This window comes from Symphalangus syndactylus, chromosome 13 (genome assembly GCF_028878055.3).
Source record: "Symphalangus syndactylus isolate Jambi chromosome 13, NHGRI_mSymSyn1-v2.1_pri, whole genome shotgun sequence".
Lineage (NCBI taxonomy): Eukaryota > Metazoa > Chordata > Mammalia > Primates > Hylobatidae > Symphalangus > Symphalangus syndactylus.
In genome coordinates this window covers 34,885,356-34,902,497 of record NC_072435.2, presented here as the reverse complement: position 1 = coordinate 34,902,497, position 17,142 = coordinate 34,885,356, and the positions used below count along the sequence as shown (strand labels likewise).

At 49.3% G+C, this 17,142-nt stretch overlaps 2 protein-coding genes across 3 annotated transcripts; both read left to right on the top strand.

Annotated features, from left to right (window-relative positions):
- Positions 1–1,515: 1,515 nt before the first annotated feature.
- On the top strand, positions 1,516–5,238 carry LOC134732120 (proline-rich protein 23D1-like). Of its 2 annotated transcripts, XM_063614860.1 has the most exons (3): positions 1,519–1,785; positions 2,878–3,248; positions 3,487–5,238. In XM_063614860.1, the coding sequence occupies exon 3, from the start codon at positions 3,538–3,540 to the stop codon at positions 4,117–4,119; it is 582 nt and encodes a 193-aa protein (XP_063470930.1). In that variant the 5' UTR covers positions 1,519–1,785; positions 2,878–3,248; positions 3,487–3,537; the 3' UTR covers positions 4,120–5,238. The 2 variants fall into 2 exon arrangements, with proteins under 2 accessions (XP_063470929.1, XP_063470930.1); XM_063614859.1 differs by having other exon boundaries at positions 1,516–1,785; positions 2,878–5,238.
- A 4,094-nt stretch (positions 5,239–9,332) lies between these two features.
- LOC134732119 (proline-rich protein 23D1-like) lies at positions 9,333–13,055 on the top strand. Its single transcript, XM_063614858.1, has 4 exons — positions 9,333–9,602; positions 10,695–10,759; positions 10,998–11,065; positions 11,304–13,055. The coding sequence occupies exons 1-4, from the start codon at positions 9,526–9,528 to the stop codon at positions 11,934–11,936; spliced, it is 843 nt and encodes a 280-aa protein (XP_063470928.1). The 5' UTR covers positions 9,333–9,525; the 3' UTR covers positions 11,937–13,055.
- Positions 13,056–17,142: the final 4,087 nt, after the last annotated feature.

Here is a 17,142-nt window from a genome sequence, read left to right as displayed (position 1 = left end):
TGGTCTCTACCTCCTGGGCCCTTGGGCTCAAGCCAGCCTCCTGCCTTTGCCTCCCAAAGTACTGGGATCACAGGCATTAGCCATCACTCCTAGCCCAAGATATTAATACAGTAAATATTAACACCTATCTCGGATTGGATATCTCATAACGATTACAGGTGGTCACAGGTTACAAGGGTAGTGATAATGGAATCACCACGATCTTGGTGATGCACCATCTAAAACTCCTGCCTTCCTCAATTCTGATCACAGAGATGAAGACCACATGAAACTCTTGCACGTTTTCTTTCACGATTTGGCCTAGAAATGATACATCCAGTCTCCTGGATTTTAGAATGTCCATTTTGAAAATCAAGGAGATGAGGCCAAGACGGTCTTCTGTGTGTGCAGAATGAGATGAGAACTGCATAAATGTCTGAGGCAGTTATTCCATAATTCTCCTATTCACCAATTGTTTTTACACCCCAGATGGAAGGAAGGAAGGAAGGAAGGAAGGGAGGGAGGAGGGAAGGAAGGAAGTAAGGAAGCAGGGAAGGGGAAGGGAGGAAGAAAGGAAGTGCGGAAGGAGGGAGGGAGGGAGGGACAGAGGGAGGGAGGGAGGGAGGGACAAAGGGAGGGAGCGAGGGAGAGACGCAGGGATGGAGGGAGGGAGGCAGGAAGGGACGGAGGGACGGAGGGAGGGACGGAGGGAGGCAGGGAGGGAAGGGACTTAGGGAGGGAGGAAGGGAAGTGATGGAGGGAGGGTGGGAGGCAGGAAGGAAGGAGAAAATATCTGAAAGAAAGAAGAAAAGGAAAGATAGAAAGAGAAAATATCCACCGAAAACACAATGAGTTAACACCAATGGACTTTCTCCATTCAAAGAAGGGTCTGCACCCCAGGAACAGCCACTTCATCCTGGTTAAACACACACACACACACACACACACACGCTTTCTTAGCACATTCAGAAATCCAATCCAAGTTTCCTTCGGGTCATCGTGAGATTCTTAGCAGTATTTGTCAAATGCTCTTAGATTGAACTCCTACAGCACCTTCTTACTTGGATAGGAAGAAAGAAGGCAGCTGATTTAGAAAAAATGGCAGGAATTCAAGGAGAGTCGCTCGGAGATGCTTGTGAATTTCCTTCCGCTTCTGTTCCCTTGACACTTCATTTCATATACATCACATGCCCCAGGACAGCCACTGTGAAAGTTAACATGTTTTTATTGCATGAAAATATAAAAGGCACACATTAAAATCTCTTTGAGCGATAGATGAATTGGGTATTACAGCAAGTGTCTATCATTATTAGGCAAGACCTAGAGGTTGGGAGGGGGCAGGAAACAGGTCGCCTGTTGATGGGATTAGGCAGCTTCTGTTGATTGGTCATCTATCGATTGAGCTATGGCTAAATCCTCCTTGAGGGCCCCTCCCATTGTCATACCGGGAACAGCCAATCACATCAGTTCCTGCTGACAAATCCCCTGGCTCCACACCCTGTTGACAGTATAAAGGATTCCCCCAAGAGCTCAGTTGTCAGAGCCTGATGCACCTGCCGCTGGCTGGCCACGGCCCCGTCGCTCCACAGCGCAAGTCTTCGGGAGCAGCTTTGGGGCTGACACCGCTCTCTCAAATTAAGTAAAGGATCCAGAAACCAAAAAGAAATCTTTGCAGGACACAGACAAACACTGGCATTGGCTGACTTGGAGAACCCTGGAAGTTTTCACCATGAAAGGTTCCCGGCGCCCAAGAAGCCCCAGTGATTCCTGCACGGAATCCAAGAGCGAACACGCGGGAGAGAGCGGGTGAGCTTTGCTATGTGCTGGGGACACCTGCAGGGTGACCTGCCTGTGGGGTGTGTGGGTGTGTGTTGGAGAGAGAGGGGAAGGGAAAGGAGACGCATGAACCTGCCATGAGATTGGGTGTTTTGAATTTGGGGCAAGAGGGAAGTGAGTTGCCCCTAAGTCATCACAAGGTGCTGGGAAGGCTTCTACAACCCAACCACACACATATCTCAGGGCAGCCCCACTTTCAATCCACCCAACCAGCTCCACAGGGAATGGGCTCTGTGGTCTGCAAGAAGGGAGATTGTAGGACCTGATGTCAGGAGTTCATGATCTACTGAGGAAAAAAAGAAAGAGCAGTTTCCCCCTTTTTTAATTTTTAATTTTTATATTTGTATTATTTACTGATTTATTTTATTGAGACAGCGTCTCACTCCGATGGTCCACACTGGAGTGCAGTGGCGCGGTTTTAGCTGACTGCAGGCTCCACCTCTGAGTCTCAGGCCATCCTCCCGCCTGAGCCTCCTGAGTAGGTGAGACCACAGGCGTGCACCACCGTGCCCCACTAATGTTTTGTATTTTTAGTAGAGACTAGGTTTCACCATGTTGCCCAGGCTGCTCTCAAACTCCTGGACTCAAGCAATCCTCCTACCTCGGCCTCCCAAAGTGCTGGGATTATAGGCGTGTGCCATCATGTCTGACAAATTCCTTCCTCTCTTCTTGCTTTTCTTGGAATCCTAAGACCCCGTTCCTATGTTACCTCTACAGACAGAGGTGCCACATTTCCGGCATCTCAACGTCTTTCTCCAGGTCCTCACACCCAAGGAGAGGTTTCTAACTCTCGCCTGCGTGAGCTCCTGAAAGGGTAAACTGCTCCCTGCGGGCACCGACCCTCCTTCCCTGCCTTTTCTTCACCCAGGGAAGCTCAGGTAGATGGGGTGAGAACAAGAACAGCTGGGAGTTAGGACAGATTGGGAGCAGGTCTCACAGGAAGTGGATGACGAGTCCGTGACCTTGAATGAAAGGCAGGGAAGTGGAGTGAATTCGTGGGGATTCGGGGAATTGGACGTCAGGTAACTGCCCGAAATCTGACTGTGTCTCTCTGTCCTACAGCTCCAGCAGCACGCAATCGAATGCCCCAAAACGCCAGAAAGTGGAGGAGCTGGGTCCTCAGCCAGGTGAGGCATCTTCTCTTTTTCATCCTGAGTCTCCTGCTAGGAAGCCTGTGTCCCATCACATCATGAGATGAGCAGCTGTGCTGTCCAGAGTGTCGGGAGCTTCCTCCTGCAGCTCCGTGGGCGGGTGTCCTGTACCTGGCTTCTTCTGCATTTGGTCTTTCTCACGGTGGCACCTTTAACCCTCAAGGGCATCCTGCATGACAAGGGCTTTCACCTGCACACTCTGCTCTCTCCACAGGTGTAGAACCAGCTCCAGTACAGCCAGGTCCCCACCACCCTGCACAGCAGCCCCTGGAGCTGCCCCAGGTAAGGTCGCTCCATCTAGGTGGGCGCGGGTGAGACAGGTCTGCCTGAGCTCCAGGCCCTAGGGGACTTCCAGGAAATGACCCTCCCAAGGGGCGTCAATGAAAGTGCAAATTCTGGGTGTCCCTGCAGGGTTTAATTTATGCCTGGGGAAGTTACCGACAGCTCTCCTGCCTTGGTCTGTCCCTGTTTGAGCCCCCCCTCAGAGGACAATGACTGACCCATGGCTTTTCTCCCCCAGGGCCCACAGCTTCCCCACAGGAAGCTGATCATCGTGGTCCTGGAACCAGGAATGCTCCTGCACCTGCGGCTGGGAGAGGAGGTCTTGCTGCTGGACCCACAGGGAGCCCTGCGACTCAGCCTCGTCAGTGTGCTCCTCCTGGTGGTCCCTGAGCAAGTCCTGATGTCCTTGAAGGATCTCTTGTACCCTGCCCATGCCCGCTGGCTCCTGTTCACGAGCACAGAGACTGTCTGGGAGATTGACATTGAAAATGGATCTGTGAGAGCCCAGAGAGCAGAGAATGTGTGCGTGGCGCCTTCAGTAAAAGAGAGTGAGGCTCCCCAAGGCTTCCTGCCCGTGATGGGACCCCCGTCAAACCTTGTGCATGGAATCGGCCCTTCTTCCCGGCGTGTCCTCTACCTCAAACCTTGCTACAGAGCCGCTGTGCCCCAGGGCTCGTCCCAAATGCCCAAGCCTAGGCCCTGGAGACAGGCTCTGCCTGAAGAATTCAACTTGGATCTCCATGGCCTGGAGCCCCTGCCCAACTCTGCCCTCAGACCTCTACCTCCCTCACCCAGTCCGGAGCCCACAATCTGCCACGAGGTTCTATGGAGGCCAATGTGCAAGGCCCGAAGACGTCTCTTCTCAGGCTGATGGGCCGTGAACCCTCAGGCACCAGATGGCAATCAGAGATGCTCTGTTCAGAATGAAGCACGCCTGCGTTTTCATGGTGTCTGCCTGCACAGGTGTCTCTGCTCCTCGGAGGAGAGATGCTGCGCGAGCTGGAGAGGTGGAGAAATGCTCCGTCCTCTCACCTGAACCTTTGCTCTGCCTCAGATGCTCTTGATTTGTATAAAAGAGCAACCTTGAGATTGGGGCACAAAATATTTGCAAATCTATACACGCAAGGACTGCTCATACCCAGAATACACGGAGACTTGTCAATACTCCAATGGAACAAACAAACGATTCTGTTCAAAACCCAGCAAGAGACTTGAGCAGACATTTCCTCAAAGAGGATGCAAACAAACACTTCAGAAAGTGTTCAGTATCCCTCCCCGGGGAAATGTATGTCAAATACACCTTGAAATACAACCGAGAAGCTCTTAGAGAAGCCACCATGACAATGCCTGACCGTCCCAAGCGCTGCAGAGCATGTGGAGAAAGTGGAACGCTCTGACAGTGCCGGTTGAAATCCAAATGGGACAACCCGCAGGGAGAAAGAGTTTCATTGATTCCTAATCAATGCAATAGGCACTTCTTGGAACCATCTTTCCCACCCTGAGATAGTTGTTCTAAAGAAATTAGAACTCATGTGGACAAGGTTGAGGGCAGAGGCTTCTAGCACCTGTCCTCACCATCGCCAAAACATGGAAGGCACTTTAATGTCACTCAGCAGTGACTAGAAACAGGAACTGTGACCCATTCTTTCAATGGGATGCAATTCAGCAATGAATGGGCTGGGATTTTTGTTTGTAAATTCAGTTCTAAGAATGAGTAGTGAATAAGTTGTTGGAACACTTGAAGGTATGTTTGGACTCTTAGGCTATGTGAGACTTATCCCGAGATTGTAACTCTCATGAAATTGACACGCACATCAAGCCTGTGTGATCGACATTCAGTTTCCAATTGAGGTTTGCTGTAAAACACATACTAGATTTTGCATCAGATAATGAAGCCTTGTAGCATGTATCTTATTCATCACTGCAATGTAAATTCTATTGCTGTTGATTCTATCTGTATTTCTTGGGTTAAATAAAAATGTTAAAATGATTTTCGTCTATTTGCGTTTATTTGCTTTAATGTGTTTGCCCAAAAATCTCCATTTCTGGGCCGGGCGAGGTGGCTGATGCCTGTCATCCCAGCACTTCCGGAGACCGAGGCGGGTGGATCACGAGGTCAGGAGATCGAGACCTTCCTAGCTAACACAGCGAAACCCCATCTCTACGAAAAAACAAATACAAAAAAATCAGCTGGGTGTGGCGGCGGGCGCGCGTAGTCCCAGCTACTCGGGAGGCCGAGGCAGGAGAATGGCGTGAAGACAGGAGGCAGAGCCTGCAGTGAGCCGAGGTCACTCCACTGCACTCCAGCCTGGACGAGAGTGAAAGACCCTGTCTCAAAAAAAAAGAAAACTAAATCTCCATTTCTGCCCACGCCCAGTACTTCCCACTTGTAAACCCAGCACATCGGGAGGCTGAGGGGCGCTGATCACTAGAGCCCAGGAGATGGAAACCAGCCTGGGCAACATGAGGAAACCCCATATCTAGACACAATGCAAAAACTAGGCAGGTGTGGGATCTCCCCACTCCAGAGGCTGAGGAGGGAGGATGCCTTCAGTCCAGGAAGCAGAGGTTGCAGTGATCTGAGATCGTGCCATTGCACTCCATCCTGAGTGACAGAGTGAGACCCGCTCTAAAAATAATTATAATAATAAATAAAGTAAAATGAAATAAAACTCCATTTCTACAGCAAATTGTTTTATTTCTGTTGGGTACAAGGCACAGATGGTAGAGCCCACAGTAAGTGGATTGAGAGGAGCTTTCTCCAGGCAAAAGAGCATCCGCCACTCCACAGATAACAGCACACACACACACACACACACACACACACACACACACTCAAACAATCACAAAAGACATCTACGAGTCCATTTATACCCCCACCACAGGTCATCTTCAGATTTCCCCCAGCGTTTCTCAAATGCATGAGTTTGCACTTCTAAGGAGTCTTTTGTGAATAGATCCCCAGAGGTGGTCTCTTTGGACTATTATAGGGGAGTCACAAATAGAAACTCTCTCACAACATCTCATATGCTGCCCCCTTTTTTTTTTTGAGACACAATCTCCCTCTGTCATCCAGGCTGGAGTGCAATGGGACCATCTCAGCTCATCTCACTACAACTTCCGCCTCCCAGGTTCAAGCAATTCTCGTGTCTCAGCCTCCCAAGTAGCTGGGTCTACAGGTGCACCCCACCATACTTGGCTAATTTTTATATTTTCAGTAGAGTTGGGGTTTCACCACATTGGTCAAGCTGCTCTTCAACTCCTGACATCTGGTGATCCGCCCGCCTCGACCTCCCAGAGTGCTGGGATTACAGGCATGTGCCATTGTGCTCGGCATACTTCCATTTTTTAGGAGTTCAAACAAATTCTGGGTAACAATCCCCAAAAGAGTCACTGTAAAAGTCAATTCATTTTGTACTATGGAAACATTAGTAAGACACATAAAAAAAAATCATTTCAGCCAATAAATAAAGAGGCTAGAGAAAAAGTGAGAATCACTCTTATGCCATGTCTACTGGAATGGGTGGGGGGTGGGGCAGGGCTCTCCTGGCCCACCAGGAAGCACCAACACTAGCCGATCAAATGGTCAACAAACAGCATTCTTTTTTTTTTTTTCTTTAATTTTTTGAGATAGAGTTTAGCTTTTGTTGCCCAGGCTGGAGTGCAATGGCGCGATCTCAGCTCACCACAACCTCTGCCTCCCAGGTTCAAGTGATTCTCCTGCCTCAGCCTCCCGAGTAGCTGGGATTAAAGGCACGTGCCACTATGACAGGCTGATTTGTATTTTTAGTAGAGTCAGGGTTTCTCCATGTTGGTCAGGCTGATCTTGAACTCCCGACTTCAGATGACTGGCCCCCTTGGCCTCCCAATGTGCTGGGATTACAGGGGTGAACGACCATTCCACCCTGGACAGTATTCTTTACTGATGTATTTATTAATTCACTAACATGAATATTCTAACATTACAAACTAGGCCATTCAACACAACTATGTATTAAGATATAGTTAAGGAAAGAATGTACTAAAAGCGATTGGGAACATTAACATTGCTTTCCACACATTTTCTTTTTAAGAACGGACATGTGTTTATCACAGTTCTGGAGGCTGGAAGTCCAAGATGAGGGTGCCAGCATTATCTGGGTCTGGTGAGGACCCTCTTCCAGGTTGGAGACTGTCATATCCTCCCTGTCTCCTCTCATGGAAGGTGCTGGCGAGCTCTCTTCTGTCACTTTCAGAAGGGCACTAATCCCATCTACGAGGGCTCCACCTTCATAATCTCATCATCTCCCAATGGCCCCACCTGCTAATACCTTCACATTGGAGGTTTGAGGGTTAAAATTTAAGCCTAAAGGAAAAAACCTTTTCTTTTTGAGACACAGGCTTGCTCTGTTGCCCAGGCTGAAGTTGAGTGGCACGATCTCGGCTCTCTGCAGCCTTGACATCCCAGGCTCAAGCGATCCTCCCACTTCACCTTCTGAAATACCTGCGACTACAGGCACTTACCACCACACTTGGCTGATTTTTAAATTTTTTGTAGAGGTGGGGACTCGCTACGTTGTCCTGGCTGGTCTCTACCTCCTGGGCCCTTGGGCTCAAGCCAGCCTCCTGCCTTTGCCTCCCAAAGTACTGGGATCACAGGCATTAGCCATCACTCCTAGCCCAAGATATTAATACAGTAAATATTAACACCTATCTCGGATTGGATATCTCATAACGATTACAGGTGGTCACAGGTTACAAGGGTAGTGATAATGGAATCACCACGATCTTGGTGATGCACCATCTAAAACTCCTGCCTTCCTCAATTCTGATCACAGAGATGAAGACCACATGAAACTCTTGCACGTTTTCTTTCACGATTTGGCCTAGAAATGATACATCCAGTCTCCTGGATTTTAGAATGTCCATTTTGAAAATCAAGGAGATGAGGCCAAGACGGTCTTCTGTGTGTGCAGAATGAGATGAGAACTGCATAAATGTCTGAGGCAGTTATTCCATAATTCTCCTATTCACCAATTGTTTTTACACCCCAGATGGAAGGAAGGAAGGAAGGAAGGAAGGGAGGGAGGAGGGAAGGAAGGAAGTAAGGAAGCAGGGAAGGGGAAGGGAGGAAGAAAGGAAGTGCGGAAGGAGGGAGGGAGGGAGGGACAGAGGGAGGGAGGGAGGGAGGGACAAAGGGAGGGAGCGAGGGAGAGACGCAGGGATGGAGGGAGGGAGGCAGGAAGGGACGGAGGGACGGAGGGAGGGACGGAGGGAGGCAGGGAGGGAAGGGACTTAGGGAGGGAGGAAGGGAAGTGATGGAGGGAGGGTGGGAGGCAGGAAGGAAGGAGAAAATATCTGAAAGAAAGAAGAAAAGGAAAGATAGAAAGAGAAAATATCCACCGAAAACACAATGAGTTAACACCAATGGACTTTCTCCATTCAAAGAAGGGTCTGCACCCCAGGAACAGCCACTTCATCCTGGTTAAACGCACACACACACACACACACACACACACGCTTTCTTAGCACATTCAGAAATCCAATCCAAGTTTCCTTCGGGTCATCGTGAGATTCGCAGCAGTATTTGTCAAATGCTCTTAGATTGAACTCCTACAGCACCTTCTTACTTGGATAGGAAGAAAGAAGGCAGCTGATTTAGAAAAAATGGCAGGAATTCAAGGAGAGTCGCTCGGAGATGCTTGTGAATTTCCTTCCGCTTCTGTTCCCTTGACACTTCATTTCATATACATCACATGCCCCAGGACAGCCACTGTGAAAGTTAACATGTTTTTATTGCATGAAAATATAAAAGGCACACATTAAAATCTCTTTGAGCGATAGATGAATTGGGTATTACAGCAAGTGTCTATCATTATTAGGCAAGACCTAGAGGTTGGGAGGGGGCAGGAAACAGGTCGCCTGTTGATGGGATTAGGCAGCTTCTGTTGATTGGTCATCTATCGATTGAGCTATGGCTAAATCCTCCTTGAGGGCCCCTCCCATTGTCATACCGGGAACAGCCAATCACATCAGTTCCTGCTGACAAATCCCCTGGCTCCACACCCTGTTGACAGTATAAAGGATTCCCCCAAGAGCTCAGTTGTCAGAGCCTGATGCACCTGCCGCTGGCTGGCCACGGCCCCGTCGCTCCACAGCGCAAGTCTTCGGGAGCAGCTTTGGGGCTGACACCGCTCTCTCAAATTAAGTAAAGGATCCAGAAACCAAAAAGAAATCTTTGCAGGACACAGACAAACACTGGCATTGGCTGACTTGGAGAACCCTGGAAGTTTTCACCATGAAAGGTTCCCGGCGCCCAAGAAGCCCCAGTGATTCCTGCACGGAATCCAAGAGCGAACACGCGGGAGAGAGCGGGTGAGCTTTGCTATGTGCTGGGGACACCTGCAGGGTGACCTGCCTGTGGGGTGTGTGGGTGTGTGTTGGAGAGAGAGGGGAAGGGAAAGGAGACGCATGAACCTGCCATGAGATTGGGTGTTTTGAATTTGGGGCAAGAGGGAAGTGAGTTGCCCCTAAGTCATCACAAGGTGCTGGGAAGGCTTCTACAACCCAACCACACACATATCTCAGGGCAGCCCCACTTTCAATCCACCCAACCAGCTCCACAGGGAATGGGCTCTGTGGTCTGCAAGAAGGGAGATTGTAGGACCTGATGTCAGGAGTTCATGATCTACTGAGGAAAAAAAGAAAGAGCAGTTTCCCCCTTTTTTAATTTTTAATTTTTATATTTGTATTATTTACTGATTTATTTTATTGAGACAGCGTCTCACTCCGATGGTCCACACTGGAGTGCAGTGGCGCGGTTTTAGCTGACTGCAGGCTCCACCTCTGAGTCTCAGGCCATCCTCCCGCCTGAGCCTCCTGAGTAGGTGAGACCACAGGCGTGCACCACCGTGCCCCACTAATGTTTTGTATTTTTAGTAGAGACTAGGTTTCACCATGTTGCCCAGGCTGCTCTCAAACTCCTGGACTCAAGCAATCCTCCTACCTCGGCCTCCCAAAGTGCTGGGATTATAGGCGTGTGCCATCATGTCTGACAAATTCCTTCCTCTCTTCTTGCTTTTCTTGGAATCCTAAGACCCCGTTCCTATGTTACCTCTACAGACAGAGGTGCCACATTTCCGGCATCTCAACGTCTTTCTCCAGGTCCTCACACCCAAGGAGAGGTTTCTAACTCTCGCCTGCGTGAGCTCCTGAAAGGGTAAACTGCTCCCTGCGGGCACCGACCCTCCTTCCCTGCCTTTTCTTCACCCAGGGAAGCTCAGGTAGATGGGGTGAGAACAAGAACAGCTGGGAGTTAGGACAGATTGGGAGCAGGTCTCACAGGAAGTGGATGACGAGTCCGTGACCTTGAATGAAAGGCAGGGAAGTGGAGTGAATTCGTGGGGATTCGGGGAATTGGACGTCAGGTAACTGCCCGAAATCTGACTGTGTCTCTCTGTCCTACAGCTCCAGCAGCACGCAATCGAATGCCCCAAAACGCCAGAAAGTGGAGGAGCTGGGTCCTCAGCCAGGTGAGGCATCTTCTCTTTTTCATCCTGAGTCTCCTGCTAGGAAGCCTGTGTCCCATCACATCATGAGATGAGCAGCTGTGCTGTCCAGAGTGTCGGGAGCTTCCTCCTGCAGCTCCGTGGGCGGGTGTCCTGTACCTGGCTTCTTCTGCATTTGGTCTTTCTCACGGTGGCACCTTTAACCCTCAAGGGCATCCTGCATGACAAGGGCTTTCACCTGCACACTCTGCTCTCTCCACAGGTGTAGAACCAGCTCCAGTACAGCCAGGTCCCCACCACCCTGCACAGCAGCCCCTGGAGCTGCCCCAGGTAAGGTCGCTCCATCTAGGTGGGCGCGGGTGAGACAGGTCTGCCTGAGCTCCAGGCCCTAGGGGACTTCCAGGAAATGACCCTCCCAAGGGGCGTCAATGAAAGTGCAAATTCTGGGTGTCCCTGCAGGGTTTAATTTATGCCTGGGGAAGTTACCGACAGCTCTCCTGCCTTGGTCTGTCCCTGTTTGAGCCCCCCCTCAGAGGACAATGACTGACCCATGGCTTTTCTCCCCCAGGGCCCACAGCTTCCCCACAGGAAGCTGATCATCGTGGTCCTGGAACCAGGAATGCTCCTGCACCTGCGGCTGGGAGAGGAGGTCTTGCTGCTGGACCCACAGGGAGCCCTGCGACTCAGCCTCGTCAGTGTGCTCCTCCTGGTGGTCCCTGAGCAAGTCCTGATGTCCTTGAAGGATCTCTTGTACCCTGCCCATGCCCGCTGGCTCCTGTTCACGAGCACAGAGACTGTCTGGGAGATTGACATTGAAAATGGATCTGTGAGAGCCCAGAGAGCAGAGAATGTGTGCGTGGCGCCTTCAGTAAAAGAGAGTGAGGCTCCCCAAGGCTTCCTGCCCGTGATGGGACCCCCGTCAAACCTTGTGCATGGAATCGGCCCTTCTTCCCGGCGTGTCCTCTACCTCAAACCTTGCTACAGAGCCGCTGTGCCCCAGGGCTCGTCCCAAATGCCCAAGCCTAGGCCCTGGAGACAGGCTCTGCCTGAAGAATTCAACTTGGATCTCCATGGCCTGGAGCCCCTGCCCAACTCTGCCCTCAGACCTCTACCTCCCTCACCCAGTCCGGAGCCCACAATCTGCCACGAGGTTCTATGGAGGCCAATGTGCAAGGCCCGAAGACGTCTCTTCTCAGGCTGATGGGCCGTGAACCCTCAGGCACCAGATGGCAATCAGAGATGCTCTGTTCAGAATGAAGCACGCCTGCGTTTTCATGGTGTCTGCCTGCACAGGTGTCTCTGCTCCTCGGAGGAGAGATGCTGCGCGAGCTGGAGAGGTGGAGAAATGCTCCGTCCTCTCACCTGAACCTTTGCTCTGCCTCAGATGCTCTTGATTTGTATAAAAGAGCAACCTTGAGATTGGGGCACAAAATATTTGCAAATCTATACACGCAAGGACTGCTCATACCCAGAATACACGGAGACTTGTCAATACTCCAATGGAACAAACAAACGATTCTGTTCAAAACCCAGCAAGAGACTTGAGCAGACATTTCCTCAAAGAGGATGCAAACAAACACTTCAGAAAGTGTTCAGTATCCCTCCCCGGGGAAATGTATGTCAAATACACCTTGAAATACAACCGAGAAGCTCTTAGAGAAGCCACCATGACAATGCCTGACCGTCCCAAGCGCTGCAGAGCATGTGGAGAAAGTGGAACGCTCTGACAGTGCCGGTTGAAATCCAAATGGGACAACCCGCAGGGAGAAAGAGTTTCATTGATTCCTAATCAATGCAATAGGCACTTCTTGGAACCATCTTTCCCACCCTGAGATAGTTGTTCTAAAGAAATTAGAACTCATGTGGACAAGGTTGAGGGCAGAGGCTTCTAGCACCTGTCCTCACCATCGCCAAAACATGGAAGGCACTTTAATGTCACTCAGCAGTGACTAGAAACAGGAACTGTGACCCATTCTTTCAATGGGATGCAATTCAGCAATGAATGGGCTGGGATTTTTGTTTGTAAATTCAGTTCCAAGAATGAGTAGTGAATAAGTTGTTGGAACACTTGAAGGTATGTTTGGACTCTTAGGCTATGTGAGACTTATCCCGAGATTGTAACTCTCATGAAATTGACACGCACATCAAGCCTGTGTGATCGACATTCAGTTTCCAATTGAGGTTTGCTGTAAAACACATACTAGATTTTGCATCAGATAATGAAGCCTTGTAGCATGTATCTTATTCATCACTGCAATGTAAATTCTATTGCTGTTGATTCTATCTGTATTTCTTGGGTTAAATAAAAATGTTAAAATGATTTTCGTCTATTTGCGTTTATTTGCTTTAATGTGTTTGCCCAAAAATCTCCATTTCTGGGCCGGGCGAGGTGGCTGATGCCTGTCATCCCAGCACTTCCGGAGACCGAGGCGGGTGGATCACGAGGTCAGGAGATCGAGACCTTCCTAGCTAACACAGCGAAACCCCATCTCTACGAAAAAACAAATACAAAAAAATCAGCTGGGTGTGGCGGCGGGCGCGCGTAGTCCCAGCTACTCGGGAGGCCGAGGCAGGAGAATGGCGTGAAGACAGGAGGCAGAGCCTGCAGTGAGCCGAGGTCACTCCACTGCACTCCAGCCTGGACGAGAGTGAAAGACCCTGTCTCAAAAAAAAAGAAAACTAAATCTCCATTTCTGCCCACGCCCAGTACTTCCCACTTGTAAACCCAGCACATCGGGAGGCTGAGGGGCGCTGATCACTAGAGCCCAGGAGATGGAAACCAGCCTGGGCAACATGAGGAAACCCCATATCTAGACACAATGCAAAAACTAGGCAGGTGTGGGATCTCCCCACTCCAGAGGCTGAGGAGGGAGGATGCCTTCAGTCCAGGAAGCAGAGGTTGCAGTGATCTGAGATCGTGCCATTGCACTCCATCCTGAGTGACAGAGTGAGACCCGCTCTAAAAATAATTATAATAATAAATAAAGTAAAATGAAATAAAACTCCATTTCTACAGCAAATTGTTTTATTTCTGTTGGGTACAAGGCACAGATGGTAGAGCCCACAGTAAGTGGATTGAGAGGAGCTTTCTCCAGGCAAAAGAGCATCCGCCACTCCACAGATAACAGCACACACACACACACACACACACACACACACACACTCAAACAATCACAAAAGACATCTACGAGTCCATTTATACCCCCACCACAGGTCATCTTCAGATTTCCCCCAGCGTTTCTCAAATGCATGAGTTTGCACTTCTAAGGAGTCTTTTGTGAATAGATCCCCAGAGGTGGTCTCTTTGGACTATTATAGGGGAGTCACAAATAGAAACTCTCTCACAACATCTCATATGCTGCCCCCTTTTTTTTTTTGAGACACAATCTCCCTCTGTCATCCAGGCTGGAGTGCAATGGGACCATCTCAGCTCATCTCACTACAACTTCCGCCTCCCAGGTTCAAGCAATTCTCGTGTCTCAGCCTCCCAAGTAGCTGGGTCTACAGGTGCACCCCACCATACTTGGCTAATTTTTATATTTTCAGTAGAGTTGGGGTTTCACCACATTGGTCAAGCTGCTCTTCAACTCCTGACATCTGGTGATCCGCCCGCCTCGACCTCCCAGAGTGCTGGGATTACAGGCATGTGCCATTGTGCTCGGCATACTTCCATTTTTTAGGAGTTCAAACAAATTCTGGGTAACAATCCCCAAAAGAGTCACTGTAAAAGTCAATTCATTTTGTACTATGGAAACATTAGTAAGACACATAAAAAAAAATCATTTCAGCCAATAAATAAAGAGGCTAGAGAAAAAGTGAGAATCACTCTTATGCCATGTCTACTGGAATGGGTGGGGGGTGGGGCAGGGCTCTCCTGGCCCACCAGGAAGCACCAACACTAGCCGATCAAATGGTCAACAAACAGCATTCTTTTTTTTTTTTCTTTAATTTTTTGAGATAGAGTTTAGCTTTTGTTGCCCAGGCTGGAGTGCAATGGCGCGATCTCAGCTCACCACAACCTCTGCCTCCCAGGTTCAAGTGATTCTCCTGCCTCAGCCTCCCGAGTAGCTGGGATTAAAGGCACGTGCCACTATGACAGGCTGATTTGTATTTTTAGTAGAGTCAGGGTTTCTCCATGTTGGTCAGGCTGATCTTGAACTCCCGACTTCAGATGACTGGCCCCCTTGGCCTCCCAATGTGCTGGGATTACAGGGGTGAACGACCATTCCACCCTGGACAGTATTCTTTACTGATGTATTTATTAATTCACTAACATGAATATTCTAACATTACAAACTAGGCCATTCAACACAACTATGTATTAAGATATAGTTAAGGAAAGAATGTACTAAAAGCGATTGGGAACATTAACATTGCTTTCCACACATTTTCTTTTTAAGAACGGACATGTGTTTATCACAGTTCTGGAGGCTGGAAGTCCAAGATGAGGGTGCCAGCATTATCTGGGTCTGGTGAGGACCCTCTTCCAGGTTGGAGACTGTCATATCCTCCCTGTCTCCTCTCATGGAAGGTGCTGGCGAGCTCTCTTCTGTCACTTTCAGAAGGGCACTAATCCCATCTACGAGGGCTCCACCTTCATAATCTCATCATCTCCCAATGGCCCCACCTGCTAATACCTTCACATTGGAGGTTTGAGGGTTAAAATTTAAGCCTAAAGGAAAAAACCTTTTCTTTTTGAGACACAGGCTTGCTCTGTTGCCCAGGCTGAAGTTGAGTGGCACGATCTCGGCTCTCTGCAGCCTTGACATCCCAGGCTCAAGCGATCCTCCCACTTCACCTTCTGAAATACCTGCGACTACAGGCACTTACCACCACACTTGGCTGATTTTTAAATTTTTTGTAGAGGTGGGGACTCGCTACGTTGTCCTGGCTGGTCTCTACCTCCTGGGCCCTTGGGCTCAAGCCAGCCTCCTGCCTTTGCCTCCCAAAGTACTGGGATCACAGGCATTAGCCATCACTCCTAGCCCAAGATATTAATACAGTAAATATTAACACCTATCTCGGATTGGATATCTCATAACGATTACAGGTGGTCACAGGTTACAAGGGTAGTGATAATGGAATCACCACGATCTTGGTGATGCACCATCTAAAACTCCTGCCTTCCTCAATTCTGATCACAGAGATGAAGACCACATGAAACTCTTGCACGTTTTCTTTCACGATTTGGCCTAGAAATGATACATCCAGTCTCCTGGATTTTAGAATGTCCATTTTGAAAATCAAGGAGATGAGGCCAAGACGGTCTTCTGTGTGTGCAGAATGAGATGAGAACTGCATAAATGTCTGAGGCAGTTATTCCATAATTCTCCTATTCACCAATTGTTTTTACACCCCAGATGGAAGGAAGGAAGGAAGGAAGGAAGGGAGGGAGGAGGGAAGGAAGGAAGTAAGGAAGCAGGGAAGGGGAAGGGAGGAAGAAAGGAAGTGCGGAAGGAGGGAGGGAGGGAGGGACAGAGGGAGGGAGGGAGGGAGGGACAAAGGGAGGGAGCGAGGGAGAGACGCAGGGATGGAGGGAGGGAGGCAGGAAGGGACGGAGGGACGGAGGGAGGGACGGAGGGAGGCAGGGAGGGAAGGGACTTAGGGAGGGAGGAAGGGAAGTGATGGAGGGAGGGTGGGAGGCAGGAAGGAAGGAGAAAATATCTGAAAGAAAGAAGAAAAGGAAAGATAGAAAGAGAAAATATCCACCGAAAACACAATGAGTTAACACCAATGGACTTTCTCCATTCAAAGAAGGGTCTGCACCCCAGGAACAGCCACTTCATCCTGGTTAAACACACACACACACACACACACACACGCTTTCTTAGCACATTCAGAAATCCAATCCAAGTTTCCTTCGGGTCATCGTGAGATTCTTAGCAGTATTTGTCAAATGCTCTTAGATTGAACTCCTACAGCACCTTCTTACTTGGATAGGAAGAAAGAAGGCAGCTGATTTAGAAAAAATGGCAGGAATTCAAGGAGAGTCGCTCGGAGATGCTTGTGAATTTCCTTCCGCTTCTGTTCCCTTGACACTTCATTTCATATACATCACATGCCCCAGGACAGCCACTGTGAAAGTTAACATGTTTTTATTGCATGAAAATATAAAAGGCACACATTAAAATCTCTTTGAGCGATAGATGAATTGGGTATTACAGCAAGTGTCTATCATTATTAGGCAAGACCTAGAGGTTGGGAGGGGGCAGGAAACAGGTCGCCTGTTGATGGGATTAGGCAGCTTCTGTTGATTGGTCATCTATCGATTGAGCTATGGCTAAATCCTCCTTGAGGGCCCCTCCCATTGTCATACCGGGAACAGCCAATCACATCAGTTCCTGCTGACAAATCCCCTGGCTCCACACCCTGTTGACAGTATAAAGGATTCCCCCAAGAGCTCAGTT